General features: G+C 46.5%; 1 protein-coding gene across 1 annotated transcript in view; it reads left to right on the top strand.

The window, feature by feature from the left end:
- LOC147901456 (Galactose oxidase/kelch repeat superfamily protein) overlaps positions 1-16007 on the top strand; it is a 230931-nt gene that overhangs the window by 149785 nt on the left and 65139 nt on the right. The window contains exons 10-13 of the mRNA XM_087374795.1: positions 5030-5118; positions 11995-12078; positions 12305-12436; positions 12535-12675. Of these exons, the coding sequence (XP_087230921.1) occupies positions 5030-5118; positions 11995-12078; positions 12305-12436; positions 12535-12675 (446 nt within the window). The remainder of the gene's footprint in view (positions 1-5029; positions 5119-11994; positions 12079-12304; positions 12437-12534; positions 12676-16007) is intronic.

The raw sequence follows: 16007 nt of genomic DNA, 5'->3' as shown, positions 1-16007 counted from the left end.
TGCAGCGTTTCAGTCGGTCATGTATTTGCACAGGGTTAGGGAGTTTGGAGACTAAGCAGCAGGCAGAGCTCGGTTGCCATGGTTAGCACTTGCATCTTCTATGGAGTTGGCACGATCTGGGGCCCGATACTGCTGGTACTTCAGACTCACTAGGTGGCTCACATCTCTTGGGCTAGACATGGATAGACTGCCTCCCTTCCGATACAGCATAGATGCCCCTCATCTCGAGTTGACTCGCCACGAGCTTAGTCAGGTCACGAGAGCAGACTTGCTGCAGCTTCATACGTACCGCACTTGGATTTATCCCACGCAGCTTCCGACGAAGATGGCCACATATCGTGACCACTTCCTTCGGATCTCAAAGGATGGATTTGTCATTCCACCAAGCTACACAGGTATCCACATGTCCCACTCACTGAGGATTGCCCTTGGCCAGCTTAGAGTCTCTTCGCATCAGCTCGAGATAGAGGCTGGTAGGATGCGACGCATGGAGGATGGACGGCATCCAGGCCGAGAGACCAGGATCTGCCCTTGTTGCACCATGGGAGAGGTGGAGTCAGAGGAGCACTTCATTTGCAGATGCCCGCTATATTATGAGATCAGAGGGAGATTCCACTGTCTCTTCACGGATGGCTTTGGACCTCTCTCACGAGTGATGGATTAGGAGGATCAGCATTGCCTAGCTCTTTATGTCAGGGAGGCCACTATGCTTCGACGACACTACCTCAGAGACCATCAGCACAGACCGGAGCGTGATAGAGCCCAGCCCGATAGAGCTCAGACACACGCTATACCAGATGACAGGTATCAGGAGGAGCACGAGGAGGTCAGAGCTCACACAGGACACATGCCTCCACCCTGTGGATGTACATATGAGATGGTTTGTAGACGCCGCAGGATCTTGTTACATAGGGGACGTACTCGCCGCTTCATCTCCAGACGATCCAGGATGATGGCAGCTTTTCGGAGGAGACTTACTCATGGAGATCTCGCCCTACCAGCCGCTCACCTCACTTTTGCTCAGAGTTGTACTCTCATAGCAGGAGGCAGAGTCGATGGACAGGATTTCCAGTATTATTTTGGTTCTCAGACTCCGTGATACATGGACTTGTATCTTTGCATTGACATATTGTACTCATCCCCCCATTTTGCACCGAGGGGCGGTTTCCTTGCATCTAGCTTACTTTGTATTTAGGCTCGGATTTGACATTATGTACTTTCACTTGCATTGTATTGCGTAGCACTTAGATGATATTCGACGATGCCTCTTCTTTGTGGCACGTTGATTTTGTGCTATCTTGTACGCAGAGTTCTTGATGTCCCATGGGCCCATTTTGGCCTTTAGTGGACAATAATACACTTTCTTTCTTTCTTTCTCTCTCTCTCTCTCTCTCTCTCTCTCTCTCTCCACCTCTGCTCCACCTCCATTAGCCCTCCGCTCCACCTCCGTCAGTCCCCCACTCCACCTCCGTTAACCCTCCATCAGCCCCCGCTAGCTCCGCGTGACACCTATGCTAGCCCTCTACTAGCTCCCCATCAGCCCCCGCTAGCCCTTCGCTAGCCCTCCGTCACCCTCCGCTCCACCATCCGTCCTCTTTCATAGCAGCCCCAATGGTTCGAGGAGCAGCTCGCCTTCTTTTCACACAACCCTAGGCTTTTCTACAAATCCTTGATTATGAAAGTTGCCTCCAACAATATAGGAATCCAGTTTTGAGAGCCTCTTAGCTGGCGTCGGAAGGGCGCTCTGTACTATCAGCATGGGGGTGCATAAATCTTGAGGATCCTTGCTCAGGAATACCCCATTCTCAAATCCATCCATATTGCAATCCTGTTCTAAGCTCACCTTGATTATATGAGACTAGGGCTTGGTCCATTGAGATGCGAACACCCACATTGCATGCCATCGTCAGGACCAGATATCCGGGTCCCTTCTTGGAAGAAGGCATCTTTGTCTATGGATACCTGCAGCTGAAAACATGTGCTCCAGGGCATGAACATATCCAATGATTGCCCAACATGTTTTTTCGTAAGATCAGGTCCTACAACTGTTGATGTTGTTGATTGTGGAACTTCGCGCTTTCCAACTCACTAGTTCCAGCTCATGGAGGGGTGACGAATATGATCTTCTGATGACTAGAAGCTTGTATGGCCACGTCTGAGTGAGTTAACTTTGCTAGAGGCGTAGAGAGGGAGTCATCTTTAGCTCCAGACCTACCTTGAGGGCCCAAGACATGAGGAAAGAGGGCGAGACTCCCAACTTAACTACACATCGATTCACGGGCCAATGAGTCACCTGACTGAGATTCTCGCTCCTCTCTAGTTGGATCATTGCCACTGCACACCCATAATAACGATGTCTGTCTCGGGGAGAAAGACTTGGAAGGTGGCATTGGGACCATGTGCTAGCCACCATGCTTGACCCGTCTGTCCTAGCCACTCCTCCAACATCTCCATCATCTAGACCTTCAATAGAAGGTTGAAGAAAACTGGGGTCCACTGCTCTTCTCCTACGGCCACAAAGGTGAAGCCCTAGAATTGACGGGTGGATCTACCCATTGCTCCAATCATGCTCCAAGGAGCAAGATCATAATCGAGATCTCTAGGGTGGGAAGGTACACTTGTGGCACCTTAGTGTAGTTCTAGAGCGCGAGGTGTCAGATCTTGTGGGAGTGTTGGCCCAGGCGGGGGTCCCGGGAGTTGAAAGAGAGAAGCTGAGTCTTGGTAAGATAGTCGACTAGGACTTGGAGATGGAGGAGCCAATGAGGCCTAGGCTATGAGAGGGAGGGGTGAGGCGAGGGGTGGCGAAGGAGCTTGAGCATGTGGGCATTGTCGGCTAAGAGGGAGCATAAGGGTGATCGAGGGGGGTTTTTGAGAGGATGGAAAGACATGCAAGTTTGTAGGCAGGGGATTTTTTTTGGGGGGGGGAGTATGCAGTAGCAGTGAAGGGGGAAGGAGCAGGGATAGTCGAAAGGCTACGTGGCGAGGGAGGTTTTAAAAGGTGGAAGTGGGGGCGGAGGAGGAAGAATGGAGGAGGGAAAGATCTCTAGTGCTGGTCTTGAAGTTGTGTAAACTTGTGCTGGTGGAATCCGTCCATCTTGTGGCACCTACTCTAATGAAATAATGAAGAACTCCTCCTTCTTTAAGGAATCCAGGAACTTAGATTGTGGCATCTTTGGTTGCACTTCCAATGGGGAGGCATTTGGATGAGGTCCCATCATCGCCTGCTGCCTCCAATGGGCCCATCTCTTTCCATTCTTTACTGTTTCTTGTCAACTTTCTTGCCCTCCACTCTAGTCCAAACCTCTTCTGTTGGGGCGGCCCATTTGCTGATAGTCTGCAGGAACCTAGGGGCGAAGGGAGGGGTGACTTGTGAAACATGGGCAAGCCTTGGCTAGGAGGACCATTTGCCTACATCGTAGGCACTACCCTAGTAGAGTTCAAACCTGGATTTATTACTTGAAGGCATCTTCGATTACGGTCTCTAGAAGTACCTCTTCTAGTAGGGTATCTAGGTGATCTACAATCAATCGCACCTTCAAGGCTTCATCAATTAGAGAGTACCAAGGTTGGGAATAGAGGGAAAAATAGATATGTACTCCTTGGGGAGGCGAAGGAAGTGAAGCATAATGGGATACCTTGGTACATGGTGCATTGTCTCAATATCATCACCTATGAAACCATAGTACCACGGGGTGAAGAAAAACGAGATGTGGTCCAAGGTATACTGGGCTCTGCTCTCCACTAGTGCATGAGTGGTGTCCAAGAAGCTAAGCTTGAGTAGAAAAAAACCCTTTCCCATAGATGGTGACATCCTATCAGTGGTCACCCTCTAGGGCTAAACTCATGTGGACTCAATCCTGAACTTGTGGTCGCATGGGGTTAAGGCCACCATTGCTTGATCCTGAAGGGAGAGAATAGCTTTCTGCACCTGTTTTTTGTTCTATGGGGAAAGGGAAATCCAGATGGCCGAGTGTGCTGCCATGTGAGCCCTTTTAGCTAGACCGAAAGGCCACCTCTCTTGGATCAGGGACCCCTTTGTCAAACAAGACCACTGCCTGCTAGGAGCGAGAAGAAGGGAAAAAGAGAAAAGGCAACATTGGGACGGATGATGAAACAGAAAGGGCCTTAAAGTGGCTCAAAAAAGGTTTTGAAGGGGCTTAAAAGACCTCCTTTTGGGTTATGGAGGGCTTCCTTAGGGCCTGCTCTCAGCCTGAACAAGAAAAGCAGAGTGCCAAAGGCCAGCCCAGCTTTAGGGCTTGAAAATTTTAGCAAGAAGTGGGGAACGGGAGGGGAGGGGCGGTGGCGACAGAGGCTGAAACGAATAAGGGCACAGAAGAAGGTGGAAAAGGGGTGCAAAAAGGTCCAAAGAGGCCCGTTTAACCAGCGCAAGGGGCCGGAATGACCCCTGGCAGAAGCAAGTCCTATGGATGGCCTTTTTGAGAGCCAAAATGGGCTGGGAAGCAGCTGGCACAAACAGGGCAACGGTGGTGAAGCGGACAGCCCTCAAATGGGCTGCAGGGCCCACTTTGGGGCAGTGCCGAGACCCATAAAATGCTGGGGAAGAGAGAGGAAAGGGCGACAGGGGGAGGAAGGAGCAGGAGATGGAAGCTGGTCAATGGGGGGGAGGCGGGGCTAGCAGGCTGAGAAGTGAGCAGGAGCAAGTTCGTGATCCTCTTAGCTGAGATGCTAGGCTATAACACAATGCCTCATCTCTAACTCCAAACTTTGAAATTTTATCTTGCCCTACTTTCAACATTTGAGTGCTGGCTCAATGTTTGGTATGTGTGAATTCTATAAGGTAGCTCTCTTGTGTAGCTCAGTGAGCATACCATGAATGACAAAGGCGATTCATACTTTCTCCTCTATAAATTCAATTCATGCTTGGTAACTGTGTGTCATCTCAAAAAGTGACTGCGAATTAGGTTACAGGCTTCGGCTTTATACATGCTTGTATAGTAATTGTTAAATAAATAGCTGGAAAATCTGCAAGAACATGTAATGCTGATGAGGAAGTGGTTCCCCCTTGTAGGATGCTTGGAGACTATTATGTTGGATGTTGCAAGGATGACTTGGTGCGTGGTTGCAACTTCAGATGCAGTCTCTTCTTCAGCTTCACAGGTTTCAGGATAGAATCATGGTTTCCTTTGAGTGTGAAAGTATTGGTTGTATAATAGAACATTCGGTACTTCTTCAGTGTTGAGTCTTCCATTCTGATCTACCTGTGCATGCACACGTGGATGAGTAGTAGGTGCCCAGGTGTGGGTAGTTGGGGATGTGAATATGGATGACACGGTTATTTCACACTCGATGGTTTATGGTTTGAATTTGAATGAGTGGACTCCCATGTATCTTCATAAAGTTCATTCTGGTTATTGTGTAAACACCCGAGCTTTTCTGAGACAGTTATTGCTACATAAAAAGTTAAGATTCTGGCAATTAATCACAGATGGTGATTCACACATTAATGCATTGTTGCAAACTGCGAATAAATAATATAATTATGTGAATGAGCCGTTCTCAAATCGACAACTTCTATACATATCGAAGGAGTTGGCATAAATGCTGTTGTAGAGCATGCATGGGCATAGGCTTAGCCCGATCTTGCCACTGTAAATTGAGAATCGAAACATCGAGACTCATATTTCATGAAACTGTATATTTTCAAGCTGAAAATCCAAAGCTGACCCACAATATACTACTTTGTAGCACCAAAAACGTTGCCTATGTATATTATTATGATTCACAACGATCCCAACAATTGGTTCATACTCTGAAGTGAGCCAGTGTGTGCTGTAAAACATATTGTGCTTAAAACTTATTTTATTGCAGCTGTAGAAGAAGGGTTGCATGCTTTGCAACTGAAATTGTCCAATAGGAAATTATAGTGTAGGCCGGTCTTGTATGGAGCCTTCCAATGCAAAGGGAGGTATGTGTTTCACCTAGATAGAGATGCCTGGACTATGAGACTGCGGTCAATCCATCTTTCGATGGCAGTATAAAATTTGAGTGGCTTACATTAGAGTAGTGCTTACATAGAAGTGTGGTCTCCATTCTTTGGAAAAAAAAGAAGTGTGCTCTCCAGTGAAAAGCCATGGAATTGAAAACTATATTTAACCACAATTACATTCAAATCACGTACATAGGTAGGTTTTAGGCATAAAATGAATTAAGAAAAGAACTGATCCCATGGGACGAGCATGAGGACAATCCCCCACCAGGAACCAACTCCTGGCAGTTTTCTTTATTTAGTGATACTTGATTTGAAATATAATGGTATCTTTAGAGTTCGGACGGAACCCAATCTAGAATATCTATAAAAATATAACAGCTAATTGAATTACAATCATCCCTCCTTGATTAGGAGTCCATTAACATAGATATCAATGAGGAACCCTAGCCAAAAGTTACGAAGCATGTACAAGTATCAAGTTCTCCTTAAAATTTCCTAACTCAGAATGAAATAAGTGCTGGGTGGCAAACCCTCAAGGAACTGGGCATTGCACGCCCTGTCACAGTTCATTGTTAGTAACATCGATATCCAATAATTAAAACTGCTTCAAACACAATTGTGGAACCTGATCGAATCACAGTAGAAAAGTGTCACCAGGAGCCCTCCATATAAAAAACAAAATTCCCAGATGGTTTCTTTCTAAGTTGCAGTTGACTCTGGAGATCTCTAGGTGCAGGACATCTAGTAAATCTTCACTTCAGATGGCTGTGGTTTGAATAGGAAGTGACTAAGCACAAGACCTACTGCCAGATGGTGTCCTTGGGGGAGTCAAGAGAGCTGAATGAAAATCACTGCAGTATAGGGTCTTTCTAGCCTCTACAAGATGACAAAATACAGGAAATAGTGTAGAAGTATGCAGGTTCTCAAACCCACACGTGGGTTTGGGAAGTGGGAGAGGGTTGGCTTCTAGGAATCTGAATGTGCAATTCCAGGTTGTAGAATAGGTGGACAATGACAACAGATGGATGACTGTTGGCTCCAAAAATAGGTGCTTAAAGATGCATAGGAGGAAGGGAGCAAGCAAGAGCAAGGTAGGAGCAACAGCTAGTAGGAAGATAGCTTCGGCTAACTGCAATTAATAAATGGAGACCTCACTGAAGGAGAATAGACTTTAGTAGGAGTTTTGGGTAAAAGAAAAAACGTGTGCATGCGTGTGTGTGTGTGTGTGTGTGTGTGTGTGTGTGTGTGTGTGTGTGTGTGTTTATGTATCCACTTTCAATGCATAATCTGACTTCCTCGATGGTCTACAAGTTTCTTCTTCCACCGCCATGGATTGATAAGCATGCCAACACTCTTTGGAATTTGGATAGGCCTTTATCTTGGTGGCAATCACAACTCAAGAAAATTTGGAAAGCCAAATTGCCATTGAAATAGAGGCTTTTCCTTTGGAGATGTATAGTGGGAGCTTTTTCCGTTGGGGTGAAATTGGCAGCACGTCGTATTGCTTCCTCTTCATGCCTTCATTGCTCTCATCCCCGCGAGACAGTTCCCCACTTGTTATGGTCGTGCCCGCACTCTCGATTATTGCTCACTCATGTCTCTCATTTGCTCCGGCTTCGATTTCCCTCTATCAGATTCGGGAAACTCTTTTGGATGTTTGGATGCTTCTCATCTCAGATGTCTCCTTTCCTCCTTTTCTTTCACTGGGCTCATTTTTGGCTACTATGGACCATTTGGACACAGAGATTGCATTCCAGGATGGGACAACAGTTTCCTCAAGCATATGCCTTCTTCAGAATGTCCCTCAAGCAATCTTTATATGATAGTTATGCCGCAAAGGACTTGGATGCCACTAGTCTTGAAGTGTTTTCTGACTGTTTTTTAGTTCTTCCATTAGGCTCCTTTTGGAGCCTAATGCCATGTACATTGATTTCATGTTAATAATATAGCTACTGGTTTCACAAAAAAAAGTGTGTGTTTATGTATGTACCTTTGTAAGACTACAATATATCCAATCGTTCAAATTCAAATCTAAAAGCTGAAAAGCAAAGTTAAATCTGAGATTTTAATGAATCGAAAAGGCCAATTCGTAAGCAACTACACAAAGATTAATTATTATTATTTTATTCACTGATTGAGAACATTGTCATGCCAAGATTTGGAGATAACCTCTTAGGGAACCTGCTGCTCGACTCCGTGACACTCTCGAGGGAGTCTAGGCTGCCAATTCCAGCTGTAGACATCGGCCAATGCATGTCGTGTACGAGAAGAAGGGCACCTTCTCCATCTTACCTGAGTGCCCTACTCATACAAGCCAAAACCACTCACTCGGATACATCGATGAAGAGGTTGGGCCTGGAGGTCCTCATTGGTCCTTTGGATCGCATCTATCACCCAAGTAGCCTGGGGCTCTTTGGTTTCCGCCAAGTCTTTGCCACGACCCATTGCACCTCCTGCTCTTGAAGTAAGGCATTGGGGATACAGACCCCCTTCTCTGAGAGTTTGTAACGGGGCGCTCGAAGTGGAGGACGACTTGGGAGTGATTTGGCATCATTGTCCCTACCAAAATACACATGGTTCCCCCTATGTGCATCATCCAATCCCCCACTTTGAATTTGTCAAGTCACTCTAGTAGACCCATCACGCTGTCATAGACCGAAGGAGAAGCGAAGGTTGCCCGGAAGTCTGGAGAACTCCACCTCCCTCCACGGGTCACGGCCACTGATCGCGAAGATGAACTGCTCCCACATGCTCCTCTCAGCCGTGGCGTGGTTGAGAAGGAAGCTTTTCCCTACTTGTCCTCCTTGAACTCTAAATTGTTGAAAACAATCCAAGAGTTGACACCTAGGAGGCTCTCAATATGCCACCTCCAAAAAGAAGGGTGATGTTTTTTGCAAGCAGGGGCGTACACATTCATGTTTCCAATCATGGTGTCACCTAACTGTAAGCTGATTCACACTATCCGCCCTATAATAAGCTGGGGTGAGTGTACCTAGGATATTGAAATGCAGACCCCTCTGCTTCTTCCCACGGCAGGGGACCACACCTGTACTCTTGAAGAGATGGTAGTGGCGTTTGATATCTATTGTTGAAAACATGTACTCTTGAATCAAGAGAGAATCAACCACCCATCCCACCACAGGGCTTTGCAACTTTTGACAAGCTGTCAGCTGCTATTGTGCACGATCATGGAGTCTGTACATGTTTCAACTCACCATGGTCAAAATCGTCAAGAGGAGGGTGAGTGGCGATTAAGGCCTCCTATGGGTGGAAGTGTGTGTGGCGATCATGGATTTCTGTGACTTTGGCATGGGTTTGGAAGGGGAGTAGTTTGTATCCATGCGACGGCGTGCCAAAGGCATGGCAAGCTCAATGCCTACCTTTAGGGCCCATTGCATTAAGAAGGAGACCTCTAGATCTAGTTGGCTAGCATATTGATATAGCATTCAAGGTGTAACCTGCTTGAGCTAAACCTTTGGTCCCAAGCGGATCACAACTACTGCAAGGCCCAGGCCCCATCTCTCTAGCAAGAAGGCCAGTTGGAAGGGTAAGACTGTGCGAAGGCGGCAGTGGGAGGGGGTAGGGATGATTAGGTGTAGAGAAAGGGAGGCGGGGTGCGGGCGAGGCTGGGGGGGAGTGTACGGGAGGGACATGGGCGTAAGTAGATGGGCTTTTCTGAGTCCTGCCTCTATGTTGCCGCTCTGGCGGGTCTTTGGAAGGTCAAAGAAGGTCTTTCCCTCGATTCTGGGGATGCCCTGTGGGGGCTCTAAGTAACTGCTTCCCCTAAGGGGGGGGGACTGACGCACAGCCTGACATCGTTTGCTGATGCAGTTGAGCTTGTCGTCCATTGTTCTTCGCGGACCTCTTGCCAGGCTTCTTACGATACACCCAACTCTAGGCCCTATCGGAAGGCTCTACCCAAGGGATCTTGGACTCCTGTTGCTTGGTCAAACGCTGAGGTTTGCCCTCACGATTCTCCCGCTTTTGCCCCTTGGGACACGCCCATGCCAAGCGACCCATGTGTTTGCAGTGAAGGCACTGACCTAGGAGGCCAAAAGCTGCAACCCTCTGCTGAAGCTCTCCTCCATCAAGGGTCTCAAGGAAAATCTCCTCCAGCTGAGACTCAATGATCACCTTGAGGGACCCCATCATTTGCTATTATTGAGGCTCCTAAAGTCGGAGGGGACTCAAGCACTATGCCAAAACATTCTCGGATGGAGAGCAGGATAGGCCGATACTCCTTGAGAAGTAGAGTGTCACTGGGATATATGGCACATGATGCATCAAGTCCATGTCGTCAACTAATCCATGATACCAAGGGATGAAACCCACTAGATGTGGGCCAAAAAAGATGGGGCTCTACTCTACCAGGCTTGGGTGGTGTTGGGGGAGCTCACCTAGAGAAAAAACACTCCTCTCCCATAGACGGTGACCTCCTTGCCCTCTAGCGCCAAGCTTGCCGTCACCAATCACAACCTGGCTCTGCGTAGGTGTGAGCCAAACAATCTGGCCCACCAGTGCTTTGTCCTGCAATGACTATATGGCATTCTTCACCCGCTGTTTATCCTCCGGGGAAAATACAATCCGAACAGCTGAGGGAGTCAAGGAAGCTGCCATGTGAACCCCTCTTGCCAGACATAGTGTCACCACCAAAGATTCTCTTTTCCTAGAGTCAAGAAACAAGAGCACTATGTTGCAAGAAGGAAGGGGAAGGCAGGCTGCTGCTGCAGGAAAAAAGGAAATGTGGCACGTAGAGGAAGGGGAAAAAGGAAGGGGCTGTCAAGGAACAGAAACCCACCAAAAATACCAGCCACAGGAGCTGTAGCAGGAGACAGCCTGCTCAAAATTTCCACTGAAGCTGGCCAGCTCACTGGAATGGAGCCAACAGGTCCAAGAAAAGGCCTAGTCCGAGGGCGTAGCACTTCAAGGGAGCGCCCCTCAAAGCAGGCTGATGACAGAGCCAGAAATCCCCCCTTCGACCAGGCTGTACAGATGGGGCCTGAAGGTGGAGGGTGGGGAGATCAGAGGCCAGGGTGAGAGAGGCTACAGTGCATGCGAGCAGGAAGAAGACCTTGCCGGTCACTGCTGTCTCCCAAATGCTATCCTCTGGTTAGAAACCTAGGGCAGCTGATGGGAGCTCTTGTTATATAATGAGATCTTCTGATGCTTGTAACTTTCTGTCCCTTTTTTAGGGACTGCTCTTTGTGATATAATGACAAATGGTTTTCACTAAAAAAATTGTGTGTGTGTGTGTGTGTGTTGGGTTCGCTATTGGGCACTCTGGACTCTATGGAAGGACAGAAATCATTGAGTCTTTCCTACTTTTTCACTTTTCTCTTTCTTGAGGCACTCTCTGTAGCAATCTTTCTATGATTGCTTGCAAACTAAGTACATAGACTATGATGTGTATCTGTCATATATTGAGATCTTCTCCTGATGTATTTCCCCACGTCCCATTTTTGGGATTGTGATTCTGTAATATAAATCAACAAAATTTTCACTCAAAAAAAAAATGTGTGTGTTTTTGCAGGGGGACATGCCTTAGATTATAGTATAGATTTTGCATAATGTTTTAAGTGGTAAAGTTGTGGCTGAAGTGCCTGCAGTTAACAATGCTAAAATGAGACTGGTCTGCCTAACACTTTGCCTAATGACATAGATGGATAAGACTCACAACAGAAAATGCAGCTTCCAAGTGGAGAGGTCTATGCAGGTGTATCTGATAAAGCATTAGAAACTGAAGGTTCTGAAATCTGTTATCAAGGTTTTTCATTTTAATGACCGCAAAGAATACACATGCCAGCTTAGAAATCTACGATGGATGCTGTTTAAAATGGCCATCTAGTAGATTCCAACCGGGCATTTAATTGCTGTCAAAGATGATAGGTGTTTACATAGGCCAATTATTGCAATGATTGATTGTCTGCTCGTACATGAAATTTTGATGGTTCATTTTATATTCTTTTGTAGTAGATATCGCAAGCAGCTGGGTCTCACGCAGTAGGGTGACAAACTCATAACTGTCATCTGAATCGGTCTTACAGGGTTTTAGCATGGTTCTTGTACAACGAAAAGAGAGGGCATTCCTTGTTGCATATGGCGGGAAAAGACCAGGCCCAACGAATGAGGTTTGTAATATGAAGTTCTGATGTAAGCCATTTACAAACATTTCAAATGACTCAATGCTCCTTGGTTTCTTCTCTGCTGTTTTTCTGTGGCTGCTGTTCTGTTCCTTGAAGAGGCTATGATAGCTATAAATTGGTGTCGTCATTTGCTATTAGCGACTCCCTTGTTATTGCGTGGATTTCTTGGGGATTTTTCAATGATATAAAGCTGTTTACGTTAATATGGCAGGTTCAAGTGCTTCACATTCCAGCATCAGAGCATTCATCTCCAAAAAGACCTACAATACAGAGTGGGTCTTCTGATTTTGCAGCAAGGACAACAGACCAGGATAAGGCTATGATCCTTACATCTCATGCTTTGGTATGTTATTGTGGTTCATGGTTTTGCTTGCTACAGACATCAAAGTAAATGCTGTTTACAAACTCAAATTTATATTGGTATAACCTACTTCTCTTCAGATTGATGATGATACAGGTTTGATTCCTTTACGGAGGAGGTTTCAACGGATAGAGCAAGTGGATTCTGAAAACAAGCTAAATGGAAAAGGAAATCAGGGGAAGAGTGTTGTAGAGAATGGATTGCTTGCCAGCCATAGACAGGTACACAGGAGTAGGAACCAACCAGGAACCTCATCTATCATTACTGTTATTAAGCTGTCCTTCATACTGTATCATTGTTCTGTATATTTTGGTAGACATTTGTGGCTCAACCTCATGGAGAGGAATAAGCCCTATCTTGAAGCCTAAAACTGTCGCCAAGGTATACCTGTGGGCTTCTTTCATGTTTTCTATCTTACAATGAGATAATCTGATGTAGAACTTAAAATTTTGCTAGCATTAAGCACCGGAAAGAAGACTGCAATTTGATTGTTTAAGTGCTCTTTTCTTCTTTTCTGACATAAGATCCATTAAATGCTGGCTGCCGACTAGCCTGCACATACGAAAAAGCCATTTGTAAGTAATCATATTGCATGGCAAGGTTCTGACAAATTAGAACATCATTTTATCATCGACTTCTGTCAGTAGTGAATTAACTTGACTCTATTGATGTCTGTAGACTTCTGTCAGTAGCTGAATTGCATTGACACTCTCTTCCCCGCCCCCCCCCCCCCTTCAAACCAAAAACACCGTGTCGTCCATGACAGTTGGCTTCTATGCTGATTGCTTTGAGAGCTGAATTATGCAGTTTGGAGGGAAGGGTCCAAAGTGGCAGTGATTCTTGTCCGCAAACTGTTCTATGATGGGGTCTTGATATTAACTTCCCCTCAAAGCCTTCAGGGCCCAGGCCCACCTAGATGCATTGCATACTTTTTGTGAAGACACTAACTTCTCTGTGAATATGTCCAAGACAAAGGTCATGGTGCTAATGTATTTTATGCTGGTTTGCAAGTTTTTTCATTTTCCTCTGGGGGGGGCGAAGAGGTTGAGGTGGTAAAGGTCCCTCTAGCTCTGGGGTCAAGTCCACTGGGCAGATTGTGTTGCATGTCTGCTAGAAGTGCTAGATTCAGGAGGGTATTTGTAACATGCTGGAAGGGGCGCTTGTCAGAAATCAATCTTCAGTAGCCCAGTCAATAGGTATTCAAGGAGCAAGCACAAGACAAATAACAACATTAGATGACACCATCCAAAGTTAAGTGGTGTCAAAGTTAAGGTTACAGGGAAGCAGCCAACAGGAGGTTGACATATTCCAACTTTAAGAATTCTAGATAGGGACATCAAAGAATCCATCACTAAAATACAGGATCCATTACTAAAATATTGGCCCAGGAAAGAGCCACCCAAAAAGATAGCAAAAGGCAAATGATTGGGTAGAAGCAAATTTTGCTACCCAAGGATACTGCGATGTCAAGGATACTGTGATAATTTATGTCAAGGATTCATAGCAACAGTATCATGAGAACTACTCTAAGAAAGAAGGTGGAAAAAAGGTTCAATGTGTCAAAGAAAAATTCAAAGGGACATGGCTTAAAATAGAAATTCTTCAAAATTTTGCTAGCATAGAACATAGAAGGCTGAAGAATCCAAGATCCACAATTGGTACAAGCAATCCCCCTGTAGTAGAAACTAAATTGCTAATAGCACATTTTTCTGAGGAGGAGGATTTACCAGGGGAATATTTTATCACCACGAACATTGGCACTTCTCTCACACTCGATCAATTAGTTAGGCAATTCTAGGACCCTTACAAACTGAATCAATGGAGGCACAACAACTTTTGCAGGGTTCAGGAAACTCGGAGACCCAAAAGATGAGAGCGGAAATGGACCTCAAGTATCTTTGGAGTAGAAGGGTCAATACCCCACTTGTGAGACCCCATATGAGGAGGACCCAAGGGCTTGACACCTATGATAGAAGCATGGGTGTGAGGTGTGCCATGTGGGCACATGAGAGTGGTGTCACATTGGCACTGCTCAAGAATGGCCACGTGGACATCATGTATGGCTACCTTATGTGCAGCATATGGAGGAGAATGAAGAAAGAAAGAAAGAAAAAAAGAAAGATGTGCTCTCGTCTTCAGGAGGCCTCGCGGGCCTATGAGACAAAGTACAATCAAAAGGTAACGCATACAAACCACTGTGGGCTGTGGCAAAGGGCACTCTAAGGCCCTTGCTGAGTGCTATGCTAATAATCTCAAAAACTCAAACACTCAAAACTCAAAACTGAAAAATCAAACTATATATCCAAGTGTCATGGTGGCTCTTCAGTGGATGCAAAGATGTCTCATATCTCTGTCTGTTGAGTCGCCTCTCCCTATGGGACGGAGGGCTTGTTCTCCATGATCTCTGCATCCGGTGGGCCATATCAAGAATGATGCCTCAGCTCGGGCGTTCCCCTCTGAGCTAGACCTGAAGCCACGTGGGCCGCTGAATGTAGCCAACAGTAGTCACATGTTTGGGGCAGATAGCGAGCCTAACAAAGTGCAAATGACAAGAAGGCTGAGAGCTTATATAGCCCAGCTTAGGGTTGGCCTATAACAGGCAGGTTGGCTAGAACCACAAATGGGGTTGGCAGTAGCAGATGGGTCTGCCAAAGCTTATTGGCCATATATGGCTACTTGTTGGCCTGAATATGGGGTCTAGTCATCTCTGATAGGTCCCCCCTCCACTATAATAGAGGACTTGTGCCCTAATCCAGGCACTCCACTGGAAGCCATGGCACAAGGTGCTCACACCTTAGCCAGACACTGGAGCACTAGGCTCATTGGTGGGCATATGTTTGGTAACATATTGGCATGGTTTTGGTGCAATATACTTCTCGTATTTGGCTCTCTTTTGTTGTACATGTCCCTTCTTTGTCTTGAGTTTGATTGTGTGGTGTAGCTGATATAAGTCCTTGGGCAAACGATTGAGGGTTGGGATCTCTCCCCACCCGCCATGCCCTCTCTATCCTGTGCTCAGCCACACCCAGGGTAGCGGTCATGAACGCAGTCGCATCTACCATCGGTGTAGCCTCAGTTCGTGGGATCCCGCGTACTCTAATGTTGAGAGCCTTACTAGCTCTTTGCTGCTGCTCCATGAGGGTAGCCGAAACGGTGACCCTTGCGGGTTCCCGTTTGGCCACGTCAACCCATCTGGAAGTCTCCTCAATAGCAGATTGCATGCTCGCAATCTATGCCTCGACCACCGGGGTACTCCCTGGGAGACTGTGTATGGCTGTGACCTCCTATCGGAGCTGCATGATATCCTGTCTGAGTCCCTGAATAAGATCCGCCTGCTCCCGAATGGCCCTAGCCTGCTCCTGTATGATGTGGCTCTGCTCCTGGTTGAAGCGGACCTGCTCCCATGCGAAGCGAGCCAGCTCCATCTCACGCTCACGAAAATTATGTATCTCCGTGAGTAGGGTCTCACGGGCCTTTGGTGTGTGAGTCCACCCATGTCCATGCTGAAACTGTGGTGCCTGTGGCATGAAAGAGTGGGATTGAGTCCGAAAAC

This window comes from Dipteris shenzhenensis, chromosome 5, assembly GCF_047967505.1.
Source record: "Dipteris shenzhenensis isolate YYH24624 ecotype China chromosome 5, Dip_SZ_1.0, whole genome shotgun sequence".
In the NCBI taxonomy this organism is placed as follows: domain Eukaryota; kingdom Viridiplantae; phylum Streptophyta; class Polypodiopsida; order Gleicheniales; family Dipteridaceae; genus Dipteris; species Dipteris shenzhenensis.
Note: the sequence above shows the minus strand (reverse complement) of the source record. Positions and strands in the feature narration are given on the sequence as shown.